At 40.8% G+C, this 27,964-nt stretch overlaps 1 protein-coding gene across 2 annotated transcripts in view; it reads left to right on the forward strand.

Moving 5' to 3' along the window:
• Positions 1 to 27,653, forward strand: part of LOC149316118 (copine-5) — a 197,545-nt gene extending 169,892 nt beyond the window's left edge. For both annotated transcript variants that reach the window (XM_089514838.1, XM_089514839.1), the window contains 7 exons: positions 6,875 to 6,921; positions 10,366 to 10,547; positions 12,680 to 12,807; positions 15,302 to 15,404; positions 17,151 to 17,208; positions 20,331 to 20,404; positions 21,977 to 27,653. In XM_089514838.1, coding sequence (XP_089370964.1) covers positions 6,875 to 6,921; positions 10,366 to 10,547; positions 12,680 to 12,807; positions 15,302 to 15,404; positions 17,151 to 17,208; positions 20,331 to 20,404; positions 21,977 to 22,165 — 781 coding nt within the window. In that variant the 3' untranslated portion in view covers positions 22,166 to 27,653. The remainder of the gene's footprint in view (positions 1 to 6,874; positions 6,922 to 10,365; positions 10,548 to 12,679; positions 12,808 to 15,301; positions 15,405 to 17,150; positions 17,209 to 20,330; positions 20,405 to 21,976) is intronic.
• The last annotated feature ends 311 nt before the right edge of the window (positions 27,654 to 27,964 follow it).

Consider the following 27,964-nt stretch of genomic DNA (forward strand, 5'->3'; position numbering starts at 1 on the left):
GAGATACAGTATTTATAATTCCCAGCCACAGGATTCTAGCACCTCACAAATCCAAGGATTCCTTAGGAGGTAACTGTGGCAGTTAAAGTGCTCTAATTCTGTAAGGTGAAAGAGACCTAAACAAAACGTACCTTTTTGAAAAACCATCATTCGCTGTTTTCCAGCATGGTGGGTGTTCCCATTACTTAAATCTGCCTACCGCAAGTGAATAGTTGCCCACCAATTATGCCACGACCATGTTGGATGGAGGTGATGGGAGCTATAGTCCAACACATCTGGAAAGTGATTTGAAAGTATTAAATGAAATGCCAGCTGGGAGATGTCCTGCCTCAGTCTCAGGAAGCCATTTTGCCCACAGTTTACCTTGTTGGTGCCTTCCCCCCCTCAAATGACACCCAAACTGCTATTGATACACTCATCCTGGTGCTGCTGCAGTAGGTCTCCCACCATCTGTGTGCAGCTTTTGTTGTTAAAAACGCAAGAACAGGACCAATAAAATAGGTGGCAGCCCACGCTCTAAATGTCAATCTTCTTCTCTGAGGTGGGTGGATTTACAATATTTGTAACTTTTTGGCAGCTTAAACAAACTGGTTTAGGAAATGTTAAACATTTGACAGGCTTGGAGAGTATTATTTATTATCAGGGTTGGAATCATGCAGTCCTCAGGATGTTGCTGAACTGCAGTTTCTACCATTCCTTACCATTGGCTATGATGACTAGTAGTCCAGCCATATCCAATCATGCAGCCTTCTAGATATGGTTACCTTGCAACCCCTAGTATATTCCTCACTTGTTCTGCCTAGGGTTGCTGTTCTATCTCAGGTTGCTGGGACCTGCAGTCCAACAACAGGCCTGATTTATGGAGTTCGTAAACACCTTGTCTGCTGAATTGAGTTATTCAATTGGTCTTATTATGAACCAAGTTTCCAAAGATGCGGGGAGGAAATGTGGATCTCTGAGCAAACCTGGAATTCCCTTTCCCCTTGAGGTCTTGAACCTGGCTGATCTGCTGTTCATCACTTGTTTTGAGTCTACCTGTTCATGGGTATCTCAATCAACCTTCTTGGAATGCTATTCCATCTGACAGCAACATCTTCCACCTTGTTTAGTGTTCAAAGGCTCCTGCCTTCTTTCTTTCACGTCATGTTAATTTGATCATCAGGAGATGAGACACCACAACTAGCCTCCTGGAGGCGCAGAAGTCACTTCAGAGGGATAGGACTAGCCTTCTTCATTCATTCTCTCTGGTCTCCTTATCTCTTAATCCTACTGCAGCATATAGGAGTGGATCCACCAGTGGCTTGTGGTTCAAGGATGGTAATTGTGCCTCAACCAAGCATGTGACTTTATTCAGACCCCTGAAGTAGATCTTTTCATACTACAGTCGGCCCTTCTTATACATGGATTTTTTATACACGGATTCAAGCATCCACAGTTTGAAAATGTTCAAAAAAAGTATAAATTTCAAATATCAAACCTTGATTTTCCATTTTTTATAAGGGACACCATTTTGCTATGTCATTATATTTAATGGGACTTGAGCATACACAGATTTTGTTATCCATGGGGGATCTTAGAACCAAACCCCAGCATATAACAAGGGTCCACTGTATTTTACTTCAGTCTGCTATGCTACTTTGAATGTCTGTGTTCTTTTTTCTGTATCCCAAGTTACAACCATTCAAAACCACTGATAGATTAATCACATTTTTCTTCATCAGAGATGCTTTTCTGTTTTAATTCCCCCCCCCCCCCCATTGGCTTTAGGGGACTTTTCCACCCTGTGTTACTTCTGCTACCATATTGCATCTCAGAACAGCAGCACAACAAAACAAAACAAAAACGTTTCCCACTGGTCTTGTCTCTGCATCTCTAACCAGCAGTTAAAATGTTATCTTCCTTTGACAGCCCTGTTTTTTCATTAAGATGCTTGCATGACATCTAAAGGAAGTGTCTGTCTTGGGAGCAATTGATATTGACTGAGAGTAGGAGATGACAGGCTTGGAATCTCATCTGAGAAGGCTGGCAGAGAATTGTCTGACAGCAGCCTTTTCAATCAGCCTTTTTATCAGCACTAATGTTCACTGTCCTCTAAACTACTGCCTCTCATCCACTGGGAAGAGGAGCCCAACACTGAGACTTGACCTGCTTTCTTCTGGTCCTGGAGACAAAGAAAAGTTAATGTGTGGCTAATACACTGTACTCTTCCTAGCAATGAAGTTTGCTCCCACTTAGTACAAGCATCTGGCATTTAATGTGTAGACAAATCATTGTTACACTTAGGGTTCTGAACAGTGGTGGAATCTCTATTTAGCAGTTCTGTATACCAGCCTTTGCCAGGTTAGTGCTTGCTGAGAATGACTAGAGTTGCCAAATGTTCCTTATTGTAAGGGACGCCCTATATTTGAGAGAAAGCTTGCTGGTATCCCAAGACTAGGCCCCTGATCACCCTTCCTCATATTTAATATAAAATTAATATTAAAAGGGACTCTGGGGTGGGTGACCTAGGAATGACCCTGCTGTGGACACCTGACCTATTTACACTTGGAAAATCGGTGTGTGTGTGCTAGCAAAGAAGTTGGAGGGCACCCACTATGATGGGATTTCCCAAGGCCCCAGCTTCATCCCTTTTGTGTCTAGAGGACAGTGCCCCAGCCAGAATATTATTTCATTTGAGCTACTAAGATTCCCCTAAACATATTAATTTGTGGGTGCCCCCTTGGGACTCCAGCATTTTGGGTAACATTGCCTTTTAGTAGACTGGCAGATGTTGCCTATTGGAAGGTTTACAAGATTTTCCTTTTAAATAGACAAACCAAGGTGCCCTGCCCCCCCCCCAAAAAGAAAATTCATATTTGTAGTATGAGCCCTTCATAAAGACAGAAATGTGAGCTTCATGTAATTCATGAATGTGGAAAATAAATTAACTGAAATCAATACTTTCATTTGGTATTTAGCCGGAACACAAACTTGTTAATAGCTACTTCCTGATTGTCAACCCTGCATGTCGTGAATTTCAACTCCCTTATAGCTATTTGCAAAATTTAGTAATGTTCAGTCCAACACATCTGGAAGGTTCCAAGCTGAGAGGGCTGTTGTACACATACTGAGTTTGAGTTCTGTTGAACTCATTTCTAAGTAATTAAACTGAGGCTGCTACAAGTTCCTTAAAAGTGAGCTATACATGTTGATTTGCATCACTCAGTATTTTTGTGTATTTCTGAAAAAAGTAAAGTTGCTAAACTGAGGTATATCTTGCACTCAGGCCCCAATCCAGATTGGCAGAGTACCATTGCAATAAATGGGAGGTGCTACAAGAGTACCTATCAGTCTTCCAATATCCTGCAATGGAAAGTGAAATATTAATTAATATTAAGTGTAGGTTTTGTTGCCAAGTGTTCAAACTCCAGAAAAGACTTAGAAGTAGAGGATGAAGAGGAACTATTTTAGCCTCACAAAGATGGAAAGAGGAGATCTTTACCATTCCATCAGTGTCAGCTTAGTATATCCACTCAAGATTTATGCATGATAACTTTTGCAAAAGCTCTGATGAAATTACTCAGGCTGTATCCAAACTAAAGAAATAATTCAGCTCCAGTCTGCAGTATTCTGCCCTGATTTCACTCTATTAATGCCACACTGAGTTGTAATAATGTGGGCTGTTGTGTCAATAGTCACACAGTTCCAGCACTCAAATTCAGATCAGTATAAAAGGGCATTCCTTCTCATGTTGGAATCAGAGTATTTAAGGACATGCAATCATACCTGCCTTAGTTTTTTCTCTTTCTGGCATGCATGTGCATGTGTATGTGTCAAGATAACTAAAATATAGCAATAGCTTTTCTTGCACCTTGCACTCTCATTAGATGGCTCCCCTGTCCAATCCCCTTCCCCCCTTTACACTCCCGTATGTGGTCATGCATGCATAAGGGAATTTTAAATATCTCTCTCACATACATAAACACACAGGTGGTGTGATGGTCTCTGTGGTGGGCAGAAGGAAGGGATGATGAGAGACCAAGGACGAGTAGGTGGGATGGCGATGGCAGCAAGAGGAAATGGGAAGGGGATGCTGGTGACTGCTTCTATGGCAGCAGCTTCAGGGGATCTAGTGGCCCAGTCTGCCCCCTCATCATTGATCATGAACACTACTGAACATAAACAGAGGAGTTTATCAGACAAAGGAAACTGGAAGTATAATCCAATGGCAATCTGAATGCAATCGTGGGGTTTAACGTTATTGCGTGATAGACCACCACATGCAATTTCGGGCAATTGGAAGTCAATCTGAACGCAATCATGGGATTTCACATTATTGCATGAGAGGTGATCACATGCAATTTCGGGCAATGGCAAGCTATTTTCGGGCAATGAGAAGTCAGTTTGAACGCAATTCGAATTCATGTAAATTCGCTGAACTAGTGAATTCACATGAATGCATTCTGGCCCCACTTTCTTTTCATTTGAAAGTAAGAGAAATTCCTCCCATGTGATAAACTCCATAATCCAATTACCTTACAACCCTCCTGACCCTGTGAGATATTATTCTGGCTGATCAGGGGAGCATGTGTGCACTCCCTCGTCTCCCTATCTGATCATGTAATAAAGTTTAATAAAATAATAAATATTCAAACAGGTGTAACACAAACACCCAGCTGGAAATGAACATTTTAAAAAGTGTGAGACCATGTTTGTAACACCTACTTAACCACCCACCTGCCCCACCCTCAATCATGCCTCCCCCCCCAGTTCTACCCCAGTTTAGATTTGGGGGCAGGACACATGTGTAAAAAAGCCATTTTTTCCCTTAAACTGTGGAGTAAAAAGTGAGTTTTTCTAAACTGCATTAAAACTTAAAAGAAATGCTTTCATTGTGAAAAAGGTTGTATGTCATGTGTTCCAACAGCATCAGAATAAATGTTGGTATGGATTTTTTTTTTTCCTAGTGTGCATCCAACCTTAGTTAAACTAAATGAAGCATATAGTACGGCTACACTTCATTGTCTTTCTTCCTGCAGAGTAAGTGCATGCAGACACTGCAGGTGGGAAGGCTTAAACCCTCCCTCTTAAATATTCCACATATATTCATCTACTTCCCATGCAAAAGCAACATCAGTGGGAGGCCTCCTCTCATTGTGCCAATGGGTGGTATGTTTTAACCCCTGCATTAAAAAGGGGGCAAATTTATGGATGAACAATACCTGGGAAGGCAGGTTTAAACTGCCTCTAGCGGGCCATGATAGTCTTATCTGGATGGGACATGCTATGTATTTAATGTGGCATGTAGACTAACCCTCCCACTGATAAATGTGACTTAATTACATTTTTTTACCCTCCATATCTACACTAAACAGGCATAATGCACTAGGGAAGTGTTTAATCAGGAATGCATGGAGTTATGTGTTAATCCTTCCCATATTTCACTGAATCAAAATTTAGTTAGAACAGAAAAGCACAGGAAGCCCATTTTGTTTCTAATTGAATAGCTTTCAATTTTTTTAGCATTCTGTGTAAGCCACAGATGAGAAATCAGGAATAGGCACATCTTTATGGTGTGCAATTCTTATGCTCAGAACCTCAGATAAAAGATAGATTCAGAGCCATGAAGTGCTGGAAGTGTATTACCAAAAAGAAATCTCATCACATGCTGTGAGGGAAGCCATGTAGTCTCTCTGTTTTTTGTTCCTGAAGCACTTGCTGCTTTGTACCTCAGCTGCACAGGCTAAAGTGAAAGGCATCATTCTTTTCGGACCTACCTCCCCAGCTAAGCAATCAGTTCACCACGACTCTCTTTCTTAGCTTTTCCCTGAGATCCTGCCACATTTTCCCTTGGCTTTTTACGAAGTTCTTATTGGCAATAGGAGGTTTGGTTACTTGGCGCCTCCACTCTCACTCTCTAACCTTTTTGAGGACCAAGTTGGAGTGCCTTTTTTGGAACTCCACTTATTCATCTCTGCTTCATCTTTCCTTTCTATCATAAATAAATACATACATCAGCCATGTGTTTTATAATCATTACTCACAACAGGATTCCGTTTTTTGAGTCTCATTCTTGAAAAGGGTTTGGAACAAAAAGGACAAAAAGTCAGATTATGCTGACTAGCAGGTCAGTAGTAAATTTTGAAATGCAAATGCTCATTATGGCAGTCCCCATGACCATGCTCCCAAGGAAAGTCCAAAAATGCTGGTCACTGTGTTGAATCTTATTTATAGTTATGGGTACCCCTCTAGTGATGCCCCTGAAGGAAGGAAGGATATTACAAGCAACTATATTTTGTTATGTGCATGGGACACTGCCAAGGAATACCAAGTGCTGTAGGCTGTATTTCAGAGGGAGGAACTGGTAAAACCACCTCTGAGTATTACTTGCTTAGGAAACCCTATGAAATGCATCTGGTCTCCATAACTCAGGAGATGACTTTAAGACACACACATACACATCCCTGTTGTAATCAGATTGTGCAGTCTTGGTATGTCTTTGGGTGTGTGCACAAGAACCTTTTTCTTTAAACAGGTGAGTTGATACTTATTTGATGTCTTATATGATAAATAACTGGTTGCTGTAGAGTCTTTTGTATGAGAGGTTGTTGTACTATTATCTTTACTGTTATATTTTTAAATTATTTCATACTTTTTAAAATTAATGGCATTTTAATATGCTATCTTGTTTAATTGCACTTTAACTTTTTATCAGGTTTTTAGCTTTGTCTTGTAAACCTGTTATGAGCCACCTTGGATCCCTTGTCAGGATAAAGGTGGAATATTAATTATAGAAATATATAGGTATATTATCATTTGTCTCCAAGGTTCTGGGCTAATCAAAGTGCTGAGTGGAGTAATCATGATTAATGTTTGTGTTGTGACCTTTTCGCAGGACACAGATCAATTTCACTGTAGCCATTGACTTCACAGCTTCCAATGGTAAGTTGCTTTCACAGCACATATGTTATAGAACTTGTGTTAATTTTTTAGTGTTTACAGAATAAAATTTGAGCTATATATATTTTTTGAATTTGGTGTCAGCATAGTCTCAAGCATGTTTACTCTACAGGGGTCATTGAGTTCCATGGGCCATATCCTCAAGTGAGTGTGCAGTCACCTGGAATTGCAATCTTAATAAACCAGGGTAGCCAAGGGCCAGCTGAGTTGACATAAACCCAGCTGAAGCCATTGTGAATGCAACTTCTTCCCTAGCCGGTCTACCTTTGTGCCAACGTTGTGGTTTTCTCCCTAATCTGGAGAAGATTTGGATCAAGTTAAAGTTCACTCCATCCTCTCTTCATCCTTTCTCTTCCCTTTCTGGGGAGGAAAGGGGACTGTTCTGCTGGCAGATCTTACCCTTCACAGCAGTTCTGCCAACAGATTGTTCTGTTAACATATTTCTGAAATCAGCTGGCATGTTATTGAGTTAGGGTGGTACTGTGCATCTTGTAAATGGACATTGTGTTAGTCTGTTCAGTGTAAAATCCAGAAGCATTGTTTGCTTAAATCCAAATCAATTAAAAGTGACCCTAGGGATAGAAGTACATGTGAAAGGTAACACAAAGTGTCACCCTTCATTATGGTCCCACTACTGCTACCAATACATATCCATCCCTTTCCATAACAAAATTGATTGCCCAAAACCATTGAGGGGTCAAGCTCTCAAAACCTGTGGATCAAGGTCTTAGAGTGGATTTACACTGGAGAAAATAATGTGGTTTGATACCACATTAACTGCCATGGCTCCATCCTACATAATCCTGGGATTTGTAGTTTGGTGAGGTACCAGCACTTTGGAAAGAAGACGAAAGGTTTTGTAAAACTACAAATTCCAGGATATCATAAGAGGGAACTGCAGCACTTAAAGTGGTGTCAAATTATTTCTGCAGTGTAGATGCACTCACACCATGATGTAATGTGCAGCATTGGGCATGATTAGCTCTTTCTATCTTTAACCATCAAGCTATAAAGAATCAGGCCATTTTAGCTATGACAGTTAAAATACAAACTTTGTTTACCTCTTAAACCTTGCTTGGTTAAACAAGATTCAGTGACAACATGCTAAAGTATGCTCAAAATAAATGCCTGGTTTGAATGCTGAGGATGCAGTACAAAAGAGTGTCAGAGACAGCATTTCACCTGGGATGACCTTTCCTTCTCCACAAAAATTAGTCTGGTAGTTATTTCAGAGGAAGGAACTGGCAAAACTGTCCCTGAGTATTCCTTGTCTTAAAAACCCCTATGAAATTCTTGGGGTCACTATAAGTTGGCAAATGACTGAAGGCACGTACACACACAGAGGGGGGGGGGGGTTAAGGATAGCTGGATGACTTTCAGGTGAACCACCACCACACCATGCTTCAGCCAGTCAGTTGCTATAGCAGATTTTCATGTCTAGCATGGGTCAAATAGAGCCATTCTTCTAATGGAACGGTGGAGGGCAAACACACTCCCCCCTCTAGAACCCTCTATGCACCCTCAATATCCAAGATGCAGTGCAACTGCTGGTAGATTATAAATGATTGTGTACTGCACAAGCTAGTTAGAATTCTTTTCCTTCCCCAAGTGTGTAGAGGCTGACTTAGCCATTCACTGGTTACGGCAAGTGCATCTGGGGTCCATCCTTGCATACAAGGAGGGGGGAGGAGGAGGAGTTGCCTTCTCAAAGGACAGAAATTGTTTCTTCATACCCAGGTGGGCAGGATTGACTGTATAATAACCAGATTCACCCCACAGCCAATTACTAGCTTGGAGATGGATGGAGTTGCAGGTGGATATCCCAGTTGCCCTTGCACAGCTAGCATTGTATGAGGAGATACAATCACTGGAGTCCCCATCTCTGGTATCTCAGGGTGCAGAATGGGGCTGCCAGGAGGGTCGGCAGTAGCCAAAAGGGCATGCTTGGCCATCTCCTTTGCCATGGCAGGGGTGGTCTCATTGTGAGGAAGCCCCTGCTGCCACAACAAATCCAAGAGGGGTGAAGTGGGAGGAGGGCCCAACCAGGTGTCACTCATCTTCTGGGGTGTCATCCAGTGTGGGCTCTTCCCTCCTCCCACATCTCTCTAGTGAATCCACTGGGTACAATCTGACTCCTACAACATTTTCAAAATTACTTACGTTGGTGCAGCCAACTTAAGGGTTATTCCAGCATAAGATTCTGGCCTATTTTAGCCAGTTATTTGGACAATACAGAAGGCCGTGGCAGGGGAGATAAAGCCCTGGTGTGGTAGCATATTTCATTAGTTTGATGCTGAATTCTAGCCATATACTCCTTACACATGTGTTTATACTGCACTAGTAGCCATGACCCTGAGTAGCCAATCTCACTAACCAGATCCAAGAAGAGAATTAAAACTAAAAATAACTGCACAGAATTTTTTTTGTATCGACTGCTTTGTTTGCTTAAAAGATTTTAAATTTTTCCATTCATACTGCCCTCACTTTCAAGGTGACAAAAACCAGAGCAGACCATTACAATTAAACATATATAGCTGTTAATAATGTTTAAACACAACATGCAGACTGAAAGAAACATGTCTTCACATTTTTGGATAAAGACCTACAATGATGAAACTTTACCATGGGTGGGCAGCTTGGGGTTCTTCGGATAATGTTCAGCTACACTTGGATTGAAATTTCCAATTCAGCAAAATCTAGAGGAACATAAGAATTCCACTTCTGTGTGGCACATAACTTTGTGGTGAAAGCATTCCAAAGGTGTTTTAGAAAAAATCCTTTTTAAAATGAATACTTATGTTAATTCAGTCTCCCTTGATAAATTGGCCCTTGCATTGCCTGTCCATTATTTTTAGAGGGCAGTCCATATAAAAAAGTAACAAAATGGCCCACTAGTCTAACAGTTTTCATTAGCATGCCAGAAAGGAGGCCCTTTGAGCCCCATCTTAATGTTTGGTCAGGTTTGAGAAAACATGTGTCGACATGAAAGCAGTATGTTGCATGGGCCAAGTCAGAAGAGAGAAATTGCCTGATGTTTTCTCTGTGTGCCACTAATTTGTTGGCTTACGCCATTTACTGACTGCCTTCTATAGTATTTATCCCCAGGTAGTTTACAACATAAATTAAAACAGCTAGCTATAAAATAAAGACATTAAAATCAATAAAAAAATAAGTTAACAAAACATCGGTGAAAACCTTCTTTCCTATGTTTAAAGTACTGTGTTTACAACATTCTTCAAATATTTAAAATGCAAACATTAAAATACCTGAGAGAATAAAAAATATCTTGATTTAATGCCTAAAAGTTAATACAGTTGATCAAACAGCACTGCAAACTTCTTTTCTAGTGTATAAAGAGCGTTTAAAATATAGTTTACAATGTCTCTTTGTTAATCTGTTTCTCTCTTTTCCTCTCTTCTTTGGCAGGCAACCCCTCTCAGTCGACTTCACTTCACTACATGAACCCTTACCAGCTCAATGCCTATGCCATGGCACTGAAAGCTGTTGGCGAGATTATCCAGGACTATGACAGTGACAAAATGTTCCCAGCACTTGGGTTCGGAGCCAAGATTCCACCTGATGGGCGTGTGTCTCATGAGTTTCCCTTGGTATTAATGACACCTCCCTTTGAATCACACTAAGCCCCAGAGTGTTGCTGTTTATGGCCTTCTACATTCCTGGCCATGCTGCCTGGGAAAATCAAAGAGTTGTATCCAAAAAACAAAGAACTTTCCTGAGATTAGATAAACACTTAGAAAATTCTCTTTATTTATGCTTTGCTTCTAGTTGGGCCTACTGACAGATAAAACAGCCCAGTCAGCCCACATGTCTGAAGCCTTTTCTGAATGAAGCAATCCCCCCGCCCCCCAAATCTGCAATAGAGGGTTTCTTTTCCTGAACATGCAGTTGTTAACAGTGCAGTCCTATGTGTGCCTGCTCAAAAATGAGTCCTATTCATAGAATCATAGAGTTGGAAGAGTCCTCAAGGGCAATCCAGTCCAATCCCCTGCCATGCCATGGAACTCCCAATCAAAGCACCCCAACAGATGGCCATTCAGCCTCTGCTTAAACACCACCAAAAGAAACTCTACCACATCAAGGGAGTGTGTTTCTCTGTTGAACAGGTCATACTGTCAGGAAGTTCCTCCTAATGTTTAGGTGGAATCTCATTTCTTTATTGAATCAAACTTATTACAGTATTTCCAGGAAAGTGTGTATACGATCACAGCCAAAGTCTTTTAGGATGCAATCCTGAAAGCCCCTTTAAACACAGTGGGATTCAATTTCTGAGTAAGCATGACTAGGATGGCACTGCACTTTTGCTGTCTTTGGCCAATTTACTCCTTCAAGCTTGTAATAATAATAATAATAATAATAATAATAATAATAATATCCTACCTTTCTCCTGGTCTGGAACTCATGGCAGTTTCAAAAGTTAAAGCAGATCCAGCTAAAAGTAGACATCATGTAAAGGTTAACATTTTATTAAACGATCAATAAATTAAAAGCATGCATAGTAAAAGGGGGACAAAAAACAAATACAGACAATACAGCACATTAAAGATAATTTCCATATGAAAAATTGTCTTCAAAGGCTTGCTAAAACAAAGAAGTCTTCACCTGCCTACAAAAGGGTAAAAATGAAAACACCAGTCAAGGTGCTCTAGGAATAGAGTTTCAAAACCTGAGAGCAGCTGCCAAGATGGGCCTCTCCTGTATTCATACCAGATGTGCTTATGAGGTTAATTGTTTTTAAGTAAAGGTGACATAACTGCTAGCAATCTCTTTAAAACCGGATTAGCCAAGCTCCAGAGGTATGGGGGCCTTTTTGGTGGCTTCCCTCTATGCCTTGGAACTCCCTTCCTAGAGAGGCTGGAATGGCACCAGCCTTGCTGTCCTACCATCTGCAGGCAAAGACTTTTTTTAAAAAATAAAGCCAGGCATTTAGAAATGAAATCTTGAAATAAATAAATAAATAAATAAGGCTCGCATGAGAGAGTGCTGTACTGAATTCAGTTGTAATATTTTATCCTTTTAGAATGTACAGTTTAAATGGTTTTAATATTGTTAACAGTTTAATTCTATTTTAATCTTGACTTTTCATATCTTTTTCTAACTACATTGCAATCATTTTAGGTTGTGAGCTGTCTAGAGTCCCAAGCTTAGGAGAAAGGGGGAGGCATAAATAAAGTCCATCATCATCATCATCATCATCATCATCATCATCATCATCATCCGTCAGGACCCACTACAGGCTACACCAGCCTCAGAGAAACAACAGAAAAGTGTTCCTCTCACTCCCACTCCAAAAAAAAATAAAAATAAAATAAAAGTGGCCAGATACCTCCTTCTAGTTTTGTAAACCCCCTTCAGGATGAGGAAGGCAGGCAAAACAAGTTGGGGTTGCTTAATTGCTGCCCTATAGCAGGAGTTGGAAGAATGGGGTGTGGGGTTGGAATAGGCTTTTGGTGATCCAAGAGGAACTACAGGGATACCAAATAAAAAACTCTAGAAATTGCATGTCGTCTGCAGGCCTCCAGGTTTCAACCCTTGCAATAAAAGTAACTATTTTCACCTTTTGTTGTCATCCTTCTGGTCAGAATGTCACTGTCTGCTAGTGGGAACTTATTAGCTGAATGGAGGTGTTGAAAATGGGGTAGAAGAGGAATTGAAGGAAGTGAGGATGCAGCCTTCACTCAAGAATTTTCCTTCTAGTTGTGTTTCCCTTTCTCTGCTGCAGAATGGCAACTCTGACAATCCTCACTGTAGTGGCATAGAAGGGATCCTTGAAGCCTACCACCAGAGCCTCAAGACAGTGCAGCTTTATGGTCCAACTAACTTTTCACCAGTGGTTAACCACGTTGCTAGGTATGCCCTGCAAATGCAAGATGCAGGGATATCCAGTGGATTCTAAGTGATACAGTGAACATTGTGGGTATTATTGCCATTTTGAAATGACCTATCCAAGGTGCTGAATCTCAGAAATTAGATTCAGGGTTTTGGATCGCATATTTGAAGTCTGGAATGAAACCAAAAGTGATTCCCCATACCATGGATGTGGAAGCTTCTGGCTGCCCTAGCAAGATGTCATCACAAAGCATGAGAGGTGTTTGTTCAAGTGAGCAAAACAGTTCCCATACTGCTTCCCCAGCAGAGATGTAAAGAACATTCACAAATTTGTCTTTCCTCAATGAGAAAAGCTGACTCAACAAGTTGAGACACTCTATTGGAAAAACAAAACAAAAACTAGCCTGTCTTTTTGACAACAAAAAAGTATATGTATTATTCAAGTACCAACATTTCTGGACATGTATCATGTACCTATGGTCCAAAAGACAGTGCAGAAATAATCAAGTCTAAAACGATTTTAACTGTCCTGGCTCAGTGCTAGGGAATCCTGGGACTTGTAGTTTATTGTGGCACCAGAGCTCTCTGAGGCAGAGAAGGTTAAATGCCTCAGAAAAATGCAGTTCCCTAAATTCCCTAGCATCAATCCAGGGCAGTTAAAGCAATCTCAAACTGGATTATTTCTGCAGTGTGTTTTGGACCTTTGTCTCTGTAGTTATGTCTTTCAATGCTACTCCCAAAAATCTCACCTTAGCCCCCTTCTTGACACACAGCCATTTCTGTATTATTAGAGAATGGGTGAATGAGTGGGGCCACATCCAATTATTTTCTTGTACCCGGATATGCTATAAGGACATCATCTGAAGAGAGTTTGCAAGGACCCTGGAAGTCTCTGCAAATGTCTTCACAGCATGTCTAGCTACAGGAAAATAGCTGGATGGGTCCTTAATGATCTCTCCACCCTTTGACAAATGACCATGTTGGGAGGAATTGTACTCTTTACAAGGTGAAGGGGGTGGGTTGTTCCTTGAGTGTTCAGAACAGATTTTCAACCTAAGCAATGACTATAAAAGTGAGTTGCGACAGTGTAAATCTGACTTATGCTATTGTAATACAAAAGTGATTTCCCCAAGTGGGTGGTACAGCCCCCAAGGGCAGTGGAAAGATCCAGGGGGCAGTGAAGTATAAAGGGGGTAGTAGGGGGGCTGTGAGGGAAAGGATCAGTAATGCTTCAGTCAAAGCATTGGTGTGCAAGAAAGACAAGGAGAACCAGCAGCTTTTAGGACCATAGTAGAGATGAAAAGCTAGAACACATGGTGACAGCAGCAAAGTGGCAGCAAAAAGGCTGTGATCCCCATTGCCTTTGCAAAGAATTGAGAATCCTTCCTCACTGGGTAGAAGAACCCCCTTTGCATCTGGTCACTCTGAGAGCAGCAACTGAGCAGTTGGTCAGGCAGTGGCTGGGATGTGTCTCATCCATCCCAGCCCTCGCTGCAAAGGCAAGAGGCTTCTAGGCTGCTGTCTCAGCCAGCTGTTGCTCGGTTGCTGCTCCCAGAGTGACTGGGTCCAAAGGAAGCAGCAACTGAGCAGACAGTTGAACAGTGACTGAAAAATCTCTTATCCACACCACTCTTGTGGAAAAGGCTGGTGCAGGAAAGTGGCCCCCTTGGTCACTGCTTCTTTGCATCTAGCCTCCCTGAGAGCAGCAACTGAGCAGTCAGCCAACCAGCCAGCTGGCCTTCCTTTTGCTGTAAGGCTGGTGCAAGCAAGCTGCAGGAGCAGATGTGGGCCTCTACCTCTGCTACTGTTGCTGCTTCACACATGAGAGGCTGAGGTGGAAGAGGAGAACATGACAAGCTAGGCATGGCTGAGATAGACTTGGTGGCTGCTGCAAAAACAGTTGATCTAATATCAAGAAATAGGTTTAGGGGGGCACTAGAGTTGTCACCAAGAGTAGAGGAGGCGGTGGCTGAAAACATTTTGGGATTACTGTAACACAGGATGTCAGCCCAAATCTATCAAATGTAATCTTGCAATCAAGCCTAGCAGGGAAGAAAGTAAAGCTACAGTTTAATTAGCCTTTATGTAATTCCAGCACTCATCATATTCCTTCTGCTGAACTGATGTTGGAATAAGCCTTCATATAGCAAGGTTGAACTGCATAAGACACTGTTTAGTTCAAACTAAATTATACTGTTCTGGGAGAAAATCACTGCTGTTGGTGAGAACCACAGCACAAGTTGTTTTTATATTGGAAGCGAGGAGGTATGTTTTCTTTTGCTCAACTTTGTTCAGTCCCCCACCCCAGATCAGCAATACCCAAAAGTGGAAAATAGAACATGGTGCTATGAACAGTTATCAGAAAACCAGCTTCCCTAGTAGCACTTACTGAAGAGTCATGAGGGCAAATGTGGCCCAGTATCATCTGATGGCTGCATTCAGGCTACGGGATGGGATTTCTAGGGAAGAATTCAGGCCATCCTGACAGAATCCATTTTTTTTCTTCCTGACACAGGTATGCTGCAGCTGTGCAGGATGGTTCCCAGTACTTTGTTTTGCTCATCATCACTGATGGTGTGATTTCAGACATGGCCCAGACAAAGGAAGCAATTGTCAATGTGAGTAGCACAGATTGGTGGTGTTGCACTGGGAATTCAGTAAAAGTAAGCAAAAATGTAGTGACATCTACCCGAATTTTAAAAATTTAACCCGGATATTATTTCTTTTAAAAAAAAACCCTTTAGTCCTGCTAACATGTAAACTTCCTTAAGTCCCATAGTGGGAAAAGGTGGTTCATAAAGAAAAAAGAAAAGAAAAGAGTACCGTATATACTCAACTATAAGTCAACTTCATATATAACTGGAAGGTAGGTTTAGGGGCCAAAATAAGGGATTTTGATATCACCCAAAGTTGTCGAGGGTAAAACACAGGGTCTCAGTACCCTTCCTCCCCTTCCACAGCCTGGCTGTCCCCTTGGGAAAGAGGCTTGTGGGGGTGAGTGCTTGCCTTCCCTTCTCCTCCCCATGGCTGCCTCCCATTTTTCTTTTCTTTTAAACCACCTTTTCCCATGGTGGGACTTAAGGGAGCTTACCTATATTGAAAGTCAACCCAGGTTTTTTTGGGTCAATTTTTTATTGGGGGGAGGAGGATTGACTTATACACAAGTACCTAAGATTTATTTCTAGTTTAAGATGTGGTCCCAAAGCCATAGCACAAATGTATTTCCCAGCACCAAAAATGTCAGACATCCACCAACCCTAAGCAGGAACATTAGGAACTGATTGTTTAACTAAGGTTTGGAAATACTGGAAAATATAATATGTGTACTGGTTCTTCCTCCTACTTGGTAGCTAGTTTCTACTATGATAGCATAACTGATAATGCATTTCTAAAAAGATTCAGGATCCACCTTGCTGTCTCCTGTGGGACAGTTAAATACAATTTTAGTGGCAACTTGGAAGGACCAAAGAATCAATGAGATCTGCATAATTGTTACATATCCTGTTCCCACTTGTTCAATGAACCTACTCTATCTTGGACCAGTAACTGAATTTATTAAGGACAGTATAGTACAGTTTATTCAGGACAACCATATACAGGTTATAGCCATCAGATTACAAAAATGATTAAAACCTTTTAAAACTTTTACAGTCACAGTTGGCTCTATAACATATAAAGCAAAATGTTTACAGTAAAATTACAAAAATGTTTCATACTAAACACATCACAATGTTACGTAATCCATTCAAATTAGTATAATCTATTTATTGCAGATTCCCATTCAGGCCTTTATCCTCAAAATAATCTAAGTTTAGCCACTTTCACAGTGAATCTGGTAGTGTTAAACATAACAGACTTTGCTGTACTAGCTCACAAGTAAGTGATTTTCTCCAGATGATTTTGGTTAGTTACAAGTTCTAAACCTCTCTTCAGAAACTTTTCTCTTGGGATTTTATATGTCCTACAATGTTGCATATAGTGTATGGTGTAGTTACTAATGTTTCACATAGTTATTTCAACAACCCTTAGATCTGATATGGGGAGCATGTGTTCAACCAGATAAGTATCAAACTGTACCTAACATCAGTGCTAGCTGTTATTCAACAGTAGCCCTCATCATCTTTCGCCACTGGCCATGCTAGCTAGGATTGGTGAGAGTTGCAGTCCAACAACAGTTGAAAGAAAAAAAATGTGCCCCCATGTCCTATACTGTAGCTTGATTTCTGAGACATCATTTTCTAACTCTCTGTCTGAAATTCGTGCTGTTTCTTTTTACTTTCTGAGTGTTTCAATTTCTCAATCCTAACTGCGTTTTCCCCCTCCACAATGTAATTAATTGTCCTTTATTTTCTGTTGGCCCTAAGGCTGCCAAGCTTCCAATGTCCATAATCATTGTGGGAGTTGGACAGGCTGAATTTGATGGTAAGAATCTAATTTGTGTCATATTATTTGCAGCAATGAAATATGAGGTATTTCCTATGCTTTTACTAAACAGCTGATTCTGCTATGTTTGTGCTGTGTTGGCAGCAGCTATGTCAGGGCTAAGGCCAGCATGATGTAATCATAATCTTATGATTAACCAACAGCAAAATTAACAGTACAAAGTCCATAAAAATGTGCTAATGGAGCAACACAGACAATCCTCTGCAAAACTGCAAGGTGGGTCATCCAGCATCAGTCATTCACTAATCACAGCACTGTGCACCGACACTGGCATTTTATTAACCATGCATAAAAGGAACCAGTCACAAAAGAACTGGAATTTAAGACTGAGATTTATGGCAAGCTATGAAAACTATTACAAAATGCAAAACCATTGGTATCTTACAAAGTTAGCAAAAATATACAAGGGAACAAAAAATACTTGTTGGAAGTGCCACAAATCTATTGGTTTCTCTTTCCACATGTGGTAGAGCTGTGAAGTGGCAGGTAAATATTGGAGAAAGATACATGGTTTATTACAAAAAAAAAAAAAAAAAATAGATTGTAAATTCCCCTTAGATCCAAAATTATATCTTCAAAATATTGTTTTGGATACCAAAATTGAGAGAGAGTTTGGAAAATTTTTGTTTTATGCTATTTCAGCAGCCAGAGTGAACTTTGCATCATATTGGAAGAGTGAAAATGAAATATGTGTAGATAAATGGCTAGTTAAATTAACAGACTATATGGTAATGGATAAGCTTGCTTGTTTATTGAATGGGAAATCTTGGGAGAAAAACAAAAAAACATGGGAACCACTAGCAATGTTTTTGGTGAAAGAAAGAAAAATAACTTTAAGTCTGGATTGATTGTAGCTTCAAGACAGAGGAGAACTCTAAGACTGATTTGATTTGTTTTGTGTTATTTATAAGAAATATATAAATTCAGTACAAGTTATAATAGAGAGGAAAAACAGTACCTGTGAAAGTGCAGGTTGAATGTGTAAGAGTAAGAAAAGAAATTGAGTTATCATTTTTATTTGCTTGGCGAGACTGTTATGGAAACTCAGGAAGTAGAAATCCTTTGTGAGTGTTTGGGTGGTGGTTTCTCATTGTTTATTGTTTTGTTATTGTATATAGTTGTTTTTTCTGTTTGTTTCTTTTTTATATGTGTGTTTTAATTTTAAATATGAAATAAGGATTTATTTATTTATTTTTTAAAAAGAAGGAACAAATCACCAAATTACAATGGGGTGAAAAGTACAGCCTATGGGACCTTCACAGACAATTTTATGCCCCCAGGGGCCCTCAGGGTCGTTGTTTTGCAAATGTATTACAACAGGTTTTTGCATTATGTATTTGCAAACATATTAACCCCCTGCCACACCAACTCCTGCAAAAGAAAATCAACTTTTTTGCCCCTGAATGCCCTCTAGCAGTATGTTTGAGGCAACCCTGGTCCAATTTAGGCCCAAGGAAGGCCTTTTCTTGAAACAGAAAGTCAACAGGAATTCTTGTTGAATTTTCAGGAATTCTCAGGCAGTCAGCTCAGTTCATGTTGTTAAAGACAGTGGGGGATTTCAGGGGCCTAAAATGGCCCAAGAAGTCTCAAAAACATGGTGAAATTGTCCCCTAGAGGGCATTTGGGGGCACTTGCAGGAGTGAGTGAGGTTGGTGGTACAGCCATCCAAAGTCTCTTATGGGGCTACCCTTTCACAGTTGTCCACCCATGTATTACAAATACATGCAATATTATCCTCTGTACTCCATGCACAATCTGCCAGCCCCAAAAAAACCAAAAACAAAAAACACCAGCCTATTTACCATAGAGCCAGGGTAAATAACAGTGGAAAGCTAGGGGGCTACATCAGGAAACCTTGAAGCACTGATAGATTCACCTCCCTACAAACTCAGCATTTTTGTCATGTTTTTAGGAGAATGGTGGATACTTTTAGGCCCAAGAGAGGCCTCTTTTAACAACAGAAAGTGAAGAGGAATCACTTCCTATATGCTCCCTGTTTCAGAAAAGGTCCTCTAGTCCACCTAAATCCACCTAAACTTTTTTTTTTTTTACTGTAAGAGATGTTCAACATAAGGATAGTCTACACTAGGGAGAGGAGATAGGCTCTCCTTCTTTGGAAGTCTTTAAACAAAGGTTGGATGGGCATTTTTAAGGAACGCTATAGTTGTGTATTCCTGCATGGCAGATGGTCAGACCCCCTGTGGTCCCTTTTAATTCCAGGATTCTATGGCTCTATATTGTCCCAAAAAGTTGCAAAAATGCCCCCACAACCCCTGGAAGGCATTTGGGGGGACAACCCCTGGCAATCACCAAAACAGCCATGGAAGCTACGTGTGGCCTATGGCCCTACTTTGCTGAACTCTGCTGTAGACCCAGGAAACATATAGCTATGTTGGCTGTGGAGCAAAATACAACAAAATACAAAATTCGCAAAAAAAGTGATAGTTTATTGACCAGGCAAAAGGTACAAAATCTATCCTACAAGCTTTTGAGGTTCCACAGACTTCTTGAAAAATGTTTTCTGCCTAGGAAAGGGGTCTGTGGCTTCATAGAGGACAGAGAAGACTGAGAAACCATCAGTGGATCTGTACTTCTGTCAATAAAAAGGTTGAACAGAAGCCATAAGCTTCATTTAAGAAAGACGATTAATCAACAGCAATATATGTTGAAGGTACTGCAAATCTTCAAGAGCTAATTGTCCTCATATACATGTTTGCGCTACTTATTTTGCACCTCATATTTGTCAGATGCCGGTGCAAAAATCTGTCCCTTGAAGTCTGCATAATGTAATTAGCAGGTAAAATATAACCCATTAATTATACCATCCGATGAACAATGACAAACGAGCATTAATAGGGCCATTAGTTGAACAAGTTACAATATGTGAAGAGAAAAATGAACATGCAGTTCCTGTTTAAGTCTGCCCAAGAAAAGAGTTGCGCCATTTTCTCAAATTGCCTCTTTCAGATAATTGGTCTGCTAATCACCCATCATACAGATGGGTTTTAAGAGTCTGTTGTAGTCTTTGGCTCCTTCGAACTCTTATTTGCTCTTAATGATTAATTCTTATTGCTTCTATTACCTCTTCCTGCAATGGACAGCTATGGTGGAGTTGGATGGAGATGATATTCGAATCTCATCCCGTGGAAAGATTGCAGAACGTGACATTGTTCAGGTAATTAAAAGAAAAAGATTCCTTCCACATAATCTGCTTAATTTGCATCTGAAACTGTGTGCCAGACATTTTGCAGGATAGTTAAGAAATGGAGAGTCTCCATGTTTCAAATTTTGCTTCTGGGTTTGGTGCAACTAACACCTTCAGCATGTGCAAGACCAAAGAGAGGAACAGCAGCAGCTTAGAACAGCAGAGCTTAAAATAGTTACTTTGGCTGTCTATGACTTCCAAAATTTCCAGCTGGCATAGTCAGTAGTTTTGTTGTCTGGGGAATTCTGAGAACTGTTTTCCAAAAAAAAAAAAATGAAGTTGTTTAGGCTTGTAAGAGTAAAAACTAAGGTTAGAACAAGACTGGTTGAGTCCCCTTTATCTGGGATTCTGAAATCCAAAATATTCCACAAACCAAAACTTCTTTCATGGATGGCTGAGATAGTGATACCTTTGTTTACTGATGGTTCAGTGTACACAAACTTTGTTTCATTAACAAAATTATGAAAAATATTGTATAAAATTATCTTCAGGCTATGTGTATAGGGTATATATGAAACACAAATGAATTTTATGTTTAGATTTGGGTCCCATCTCCAAGCTATTATGTATGTATATGCAAATACAGGTATTGAAAAATCCAGGAAAAAATCCAAAATCCAAGCATTTTGGATAATGGAGACCCAACCTGTAGTTCAAAAAATCCTAAACTCAGTCCCTGCCTCTTCTTGAGAGGCCAGAGAAATAATGCCAGACAGAGTAGAGTAACCTTGGCCTGTTACAGACTGCCAAAATAAAACTGCTTCGGGTCTCTTTGGAGGTATACTGTTTAAATGATGCATGCATCCTAAGAATCTGGAAGCTGCACCAAAGCTGCACTCCAGTGCTTAGGAATGGACTGTGGCTTTGGCGCAACCTCCGGACTCTTAGGACCCATGCATCATTTAAATAGCATACCTCCAAAGAGACCCCAAGCAGCTTTATTTTGGCAGTCTGTAACAGGCCCTTGATTGGCAAACAGATGTAGCTTCCCATGTTTCTGATATATGTTTAAATGCACTGCCTGCACCATCCTCAAGATCTGAGGAGCAATTTAAAGGTATTACCCAAAGATGGGGAAGGAGTGGACCTCCAGATGTTACTGGACTGAAATCTGCATCATTCCTCACCAGTGACAGTGTTTGTGGGGGGTGATGGGAATTGCATTTCTACAGTATATGGAGGGGCACCTGTTCCATGATTCTGATATAAAATGTCAGGATTGCTTAACTCCCCTGAGATTAGCAAATTTTGGCATAATCTCTGTCTGGGAAATGATTAATATTTGTGATATGTCATCTTTCATTATGTTCTGGTGGTCCAACCAGAATGGCCCCTATGAAAAGAATGTTTTGGAGTCTAAATCCAGTGTTTGTGCCAAGTAGAAAAGACCCATGTAAAGAAATTTACATAAGTGTTGACTTGGTTCAACACTGGTTCAAGAAATCCCATTTAGTTTGGACTAGAAATTGGATTTAGGCTATTGGCTTTAATAGAATCTTCTATTTTGATTTTGATGCCTCTGCCATATTTTTCCCCTCCCAGTTTGTCCCATTTCGAGATTACATTGACCGTACAGGGAACCATGTCCTGAGTATGGCACGGCTGGCTAAGGATGTCCTGGCTGAGATCCCAGATCAGTTCATCTCCTATATGAAGGGACGTGGCATCAAACCCAACCCAGCACCACCTCCATACACGCCTACAGGGCATACCCTTCAGACAGAGATCTGAAGATCAGAAGAGGAAAATGAAAGAGCACTTCAGACAGGTGCCGACGAAACACAAGTCACACTCTTGTGTCACCTATGAATTCCCTGGGGGCAGACCTCAAAACAATGACCACACCACAAAATGCAAAGCCACAGTCTACTCTTTCCATCCCCAAAAGTCCAAAAGCAGAAACTGATGTATTCTGTAATGTTGGCATATCAGTATGCATAATTGGCAAAGACACCCCAGCATTGAGATGCAACAACTTGGGTAAAATGTGGGTTTGTTTTTTATAAAGAAAAAACCCGGTCATTGCCAAACGTCTTCAGTCCGTATTTGGGAAGGTCAAGAAAGTGACAGGAATCCTGTCTGTCATTTTGTTTTATGGTGTGTGTGATGGACCTACGACTTCCCTAATCTTCCAAGCATCACTCCTGTTTTCCTGACCCCACATCAGTTTTTGAATGACTTGGTTTTTTACAGTCCACCTACCACCCTACGTCTTCTGCCTCTCCTCTTTGCTTTGTATTGGTTCCGCTTATGGATTGACCTGGCAGGCTGAGTATTGTGATCAAGTATCCATGTGATTGTTGTCTCTGGTGCTACTGGTGTTGCTGCTGTTCTTTGTTCTGCATCCTTTCCCTTGGTTGTTAAAATCCCCTTTATTCTTTGTAAATCTACTTTTGGCAAATATTTGTGCAAACCTGGATTGTTTGTTCATTGGTTTGCTTGTGTGCCTCTGTTAAATTCCCCTTGCATTTTTATAAACGTCCTGGTTTTCAGGGAAGTACAATTTTTAGAGTTTGAGATCTGGGAATACCAAGTGCAGTAGGCTATATTTCAGAGTAAGGAACTGACAAAACCACCTTTGAGTATTCATTGCCCAAGAAAATCTTATGAAATTCATGGGGTCACCATAAGTCACACACAAACAAATGTTCTGTGTATGACATTCTAAATAAGGGAGATGAAAATTAAAAGTGGGCCAGATTTTGACCTTATTGCAGTTCTGACCATCACGTTAATAGCATTATATGAATAACAAGCCTTCTTGAGTCTTGATGCTTCAAATATGTGTTTACAGAGAGATGTAACTGTACAGACAGCTGCTTCCCAGGAAAGACATGTGATCCATGATTGTAATTCTTTTCACACTTCTTATGTTTCACTTTGATGGGTCCTTGCAACATGTTAATCTTTTGTAAGATGCAGAATTGCTGCATTAAAAATTCCAGCTGGCCTGGATCACAAAACATGCATATAATTCTAAAGGAGAGGTGCGAAACCTGTTCTTCTCCAGGTGTTTTTGGACTTCAAGTCCCATCTGCCTCAGGTAGCATGCCAAATGATCAGACATGGTGGGAGCTGTAGTACAAAAGCCTCTAGAGGGCTACAGGCTCACTATTCCTGCTTTGAAGAAATCTAGGTAGAGAATTTCAAGAAGTTCCCCAGCAGTTACTACTACTACTTTATTCCTGGGAAGCCCTTGTATTGCTTATTTGTTTCAGTTAATAACACTGTCCTTTTCCATTGACTCAGGGTGGCTTTCACTTTACAAATGTGCTCACAGTTCTTAGTTAAGAAGATCATCCAGTCCCTTGTTAACACCAAATGTTCCAGACAAGTGGCCTTTTCTGCTTCTGCTGTACTCACGGATCGCCCCACTAATATTTCTGGCATATAAGTTTTCTCTTTATTATTCAACATCTTCTTCCTCTTCCATAGTCACCTAGTTCCCCAGGTGCACTTCATTTCCCTTCACTATGGTCCCAATACTGCCAGAAACACATTTCCATCCCTTTCCATAACAACAGTGACTGGCCAAAACCACTGACGGTCTGCTATCCCCACATGATGTTACTCAAGCAGTTTCCAAAACCTCTGGATCAAGTTCTTAGGGTGCATTTATACTGGAGAAATAATGCATGTTGACACCACTTTTACTGCCATGGCTCCATCCTACAGAATCTCAGGATTGTGGTTTGGTGAGACATCAGCACTCTTTAGTAGAGAAGGCTAAAGACTAGTTAAACTGCAAATCCCAGGATTCCATAGGATGGAGCTCCAGCACTTCAAGTGGTTTCAAGCTGCATTATTTATGCAGTTTAAATGCACCCTTAAGAGGAAAATGAGGTGAAACCAATAAGAAATTATGGACAGTGTGTTCCTAACTGCTCCATGATTAATGGTCACAGTTGAAGAAGTTTCTGAGGGTCTGAAGGTGGTGTTTATGCAAGCCCACAAAAATATACTCCAGACTCCACTTTTCAGGTCTGAGCTATCCTCAATAAAGTATACATATCTGATCTGACCTTCACAGGATATATACCATGTGTGTAACTTTTAAAAATCCGCTAAAATTTAAATCCTGAACCATTAAAATCTCCTATTAAAAAGAAAAACCAAACTATCTTCACATGTCATTTGCTCCCAAGGAAGTCTGATACCCTGGACAGGAATCCATCTCAAAGAACTTGCTGTCTAAACACTTCAGATCTCTTAGGCTAAAAGTCTCTTTAATGCTGGTGTAGCACAAGGTTTGTGAAGGAGGTCCAGGAGGGCAAGAGCTGCAAACTGGGTGATGGACTCTCCACCAAGGCAATGCTTTGGGTTGAGGGAGTGGAGCTGTACCTGCCACTGTCTGGCATTCAAGCTGGGAGAAAGTGTTGCATAAACAGGTACTGCATACATAATTTCACTATGCCCCAAAAGTATAATCCCTGATTATGACAGTATAAATCAAGAGTGTATGCCTGGAGCACAGGTTGGCCATAGTGGCTGTGGGATTCTTGTTGCTTCCAGATGAAAGACTCCTAATGCTACTGATCAAAATGTCTGAACATCCCCATAAAATATTGTCTTTGAGTCAGGGTGATTGCTGGATAAAATCCTGGTCTGGAAGCAGCTCCCCACCCCACCCTCTTCCCCCCAGATTCAGATTTTCTGTTGATGTGGAAAGAACTATAACTCAGACATTCTGAGTTTAGGGCTGGTATTTTGTATGAAATTGTCTCCCTCGCTGAATAACAGACTCAGAGTAAATCCAGAACTAGTTACAATCAGTGGCATCCTCAGACTCAGTGACACCTGGTGCGGAGGGAGTTGGGAGGGGGAATCAAGCCATGTTCACCTGCTGCCCTCACCATTGTCTCAGCTCCCTCCCCAGGGAGAGAACTGGGCCAGCAACAAAGTACCACTCTCACCACCATCTCAGCTCCCTCCTGGGGGAGAGAGCCAGGCTGGCAATGAAGCCATGACAGGTGCTCTCAACCCTCTACCACAGTGGAAGGAGAGCCCCACTGCATGTCACCCCTGCTCTGGGGTATCACCTGGTGCAGTTTGCACTTCTCACACCCACCCAATGACACCACTGGTTACAATAAATGGAATATTTTCTAGTGAGCTTGCTTTGGGATGTGAATTTGTCTCCAAAATTTAATTCTCCCCACATACATGGTCTTCCAAGCTTCAAAAGAAGAGAGGGGGTGAAAACATAATTTCTCTGCCTCCTTTCTCTGAGTCATTCTCCACTCCTGCATACCACTTATAACCAAAATCACCATCAATGTCACCTGGTGGTTTCCATGTCAGGGGGTGCTGAATACATTCTGGTGTTTAGGATAGACTTTAAAGGAGCTACGCATGGTATTAAAGCCTATTCCCCCAAGAGGCTCAGCACCTTTAAAAATTAGAATAAAAACTTGAAGTAAATTCTCCAGCCAAGTGACATAAGAACCACCAGCCACCATAAAGGCAGCAGTGCAATGTGGCTGCCCAGTTCTGAAGGAGCAGAGATATTACAGAACACTATTTGCCCATACTATTGTGCTCCCTCTCTCTGTCCATTGTGGCACCATGGCAAACACATCTGAGGAGGGCTGCATACTTGGCAAGTTTTTTGTGTGCCACATCTCTGTACAAATGTGTAAGTTGAGTGAAGCATGACAAAGTAGTCCTGTTTCCAGGTGCAAGAGTAGAGGAGCAAGGTGGCATAAGTTATGTGAACGTGTTCCCTGTGGTGTATGGAGGAAGTGTGCAAGTGAAAGTACCAGGCATAAAGATTGCACTGTGCATATATGGTCAGGCACTATGCATATATGTTTACAGACTCACTTTCAGGTGGCAGTGAGGGAAATAGTAGGCTTTCTCCTAACAACCTGGTTTGAGGGCATAGAAAAATCCTGTTCTGTGATTGTCTACTCCCCACATCAACACTTCCCTCTAGCTTCTGATGTTTCCTACACTCATCTCGCATGTTTTCACTTTACCTTCATTGCCCTCCCACTTCACAACTATTTTTATTTGCATGACTATTACCTTTATCTCTTTTATGCTACCGTATTCTTCGTTGAATGTTTGTTGTAATATGGTTTCTATTGGATTGCCTTAAACTGAAATAAATTATTCCTTTTATTAAAAATGGTGTGAGAGTATTTATCTGGTAGCATTAACAATGTGTTAAACTTATCAGATATTCCAAAAATTGGGAACGTATCTGGAATCATTCAGGATGGAGAACTGACTTGAATCATGTTATAGGAATACCAAAAATAGAGCAGCTAACAGAAAAGAGCTTTTAGAAACACAGTATATACCAATCTCTCTCTTTCTCCTGTGCAACAGCTACTGAACACAGCCAGGTGGTACTTGGAAAGGGAATCATAAAACCATAGGGTTTAAATACCTCCAAAGAGATCAAAATTATCCTGAGCCTAAATAAACAGAAATCCTACAGCAGGAGTTTCTACTTTAAATGTAGTTGTAGTGACTATTGGCATAAACTATATGGAGGTAGTAATCCCAGATGCATTTTTCTTCACTTTCATCATGTCAGTGACAATTAAGTATTTGGATTTCAGTTTCATAGCACCCAAGAGTAATTTACTAAAGCTCCCTTACTGGCATCCTTCTGAAGAGCAAAAGAGATCGAAGGAAGGTTTAGGTACCGAGTAATTCTGTATCTAATACAGGAGTGGGGAATACGCATCTTTCAAGATGCTGTTGGACTACAACTCTCATTAGCTGAAGTCAGCATAGTACATTGTGAGAGTAGATGGGAGTTATGGTTCAGCAACATTGGGAGGGTCACACATTTCTCTCATCCAGAGACACAAGGTTGCAGACAAAGACCTATCTATGCAAACATGATGAGGAATCCTGCCCTTCACATCAGTATGAATATTTTCAGTAGTGCATGGATTCACTAGGCTTGAGAGATAGAGGTAACAGAAATTATTTGAGCTGCCTACTTGCAAGCATGACTAGCACAGTAGACTGGGATGGCTTTAAAATGCACATCTTAGATGTTGGTGCAATATGGCTAAGCAATTAAATGCTTTTCAGATCTTTCACTATAAAATTTATCATCGTCAGTGGGTTTTGTAATTTGTATGGCATATCTAGAACAACACTGTGTATTGAAATCACACAGGCAAATGTATAATTAGATTCAAAAGGATTGTGACTGCCTCCAAATTGTTGTGCTTTCTACAGTTCCTTGTTGAGCATTAAAAAGCCCTCCCCCTTTTTTGTCTCTGTCCTGATTTTGCAAAACACTAATACATTCTGTAAGAAGTATGCACATGCGTACACACACCACTGGTAATGGGAGGAGAGAATAGATTTTGGAAAGTTACTTTTTTTGGACTAGAGCTCTTCCAAGTGTAATGTGAAAGACACAGATCATGAAACAAGGATAGCAATCCACAGGAGGATGTAGGGGACAGGAAGCAACTGTTGAGGGCTATAAATTTCAGCTAATAATTAGCCAAGTCCTTCTCTTCACATTAAAGAAAACACAAATCCACACTGCTCTTCTCC

This window comes from Sceloporus occidentalis, unplaced genomic scaffold (assembly GCF_023333645.1).
Source record: "Sceloporus occidentalis isolate IW3139 unplaced genomic scaffold, rSceOcc1.0.p SCAF_3, whole genome shotgun sequence".
In the NCBI taxonomy this organism is placed as follows: Eukaryota; Metazoa; Chordata; class Lepidosauria; order Squamata; family Phrynosomatidae; genus Sceloporus; species Sceloporus occidentalis.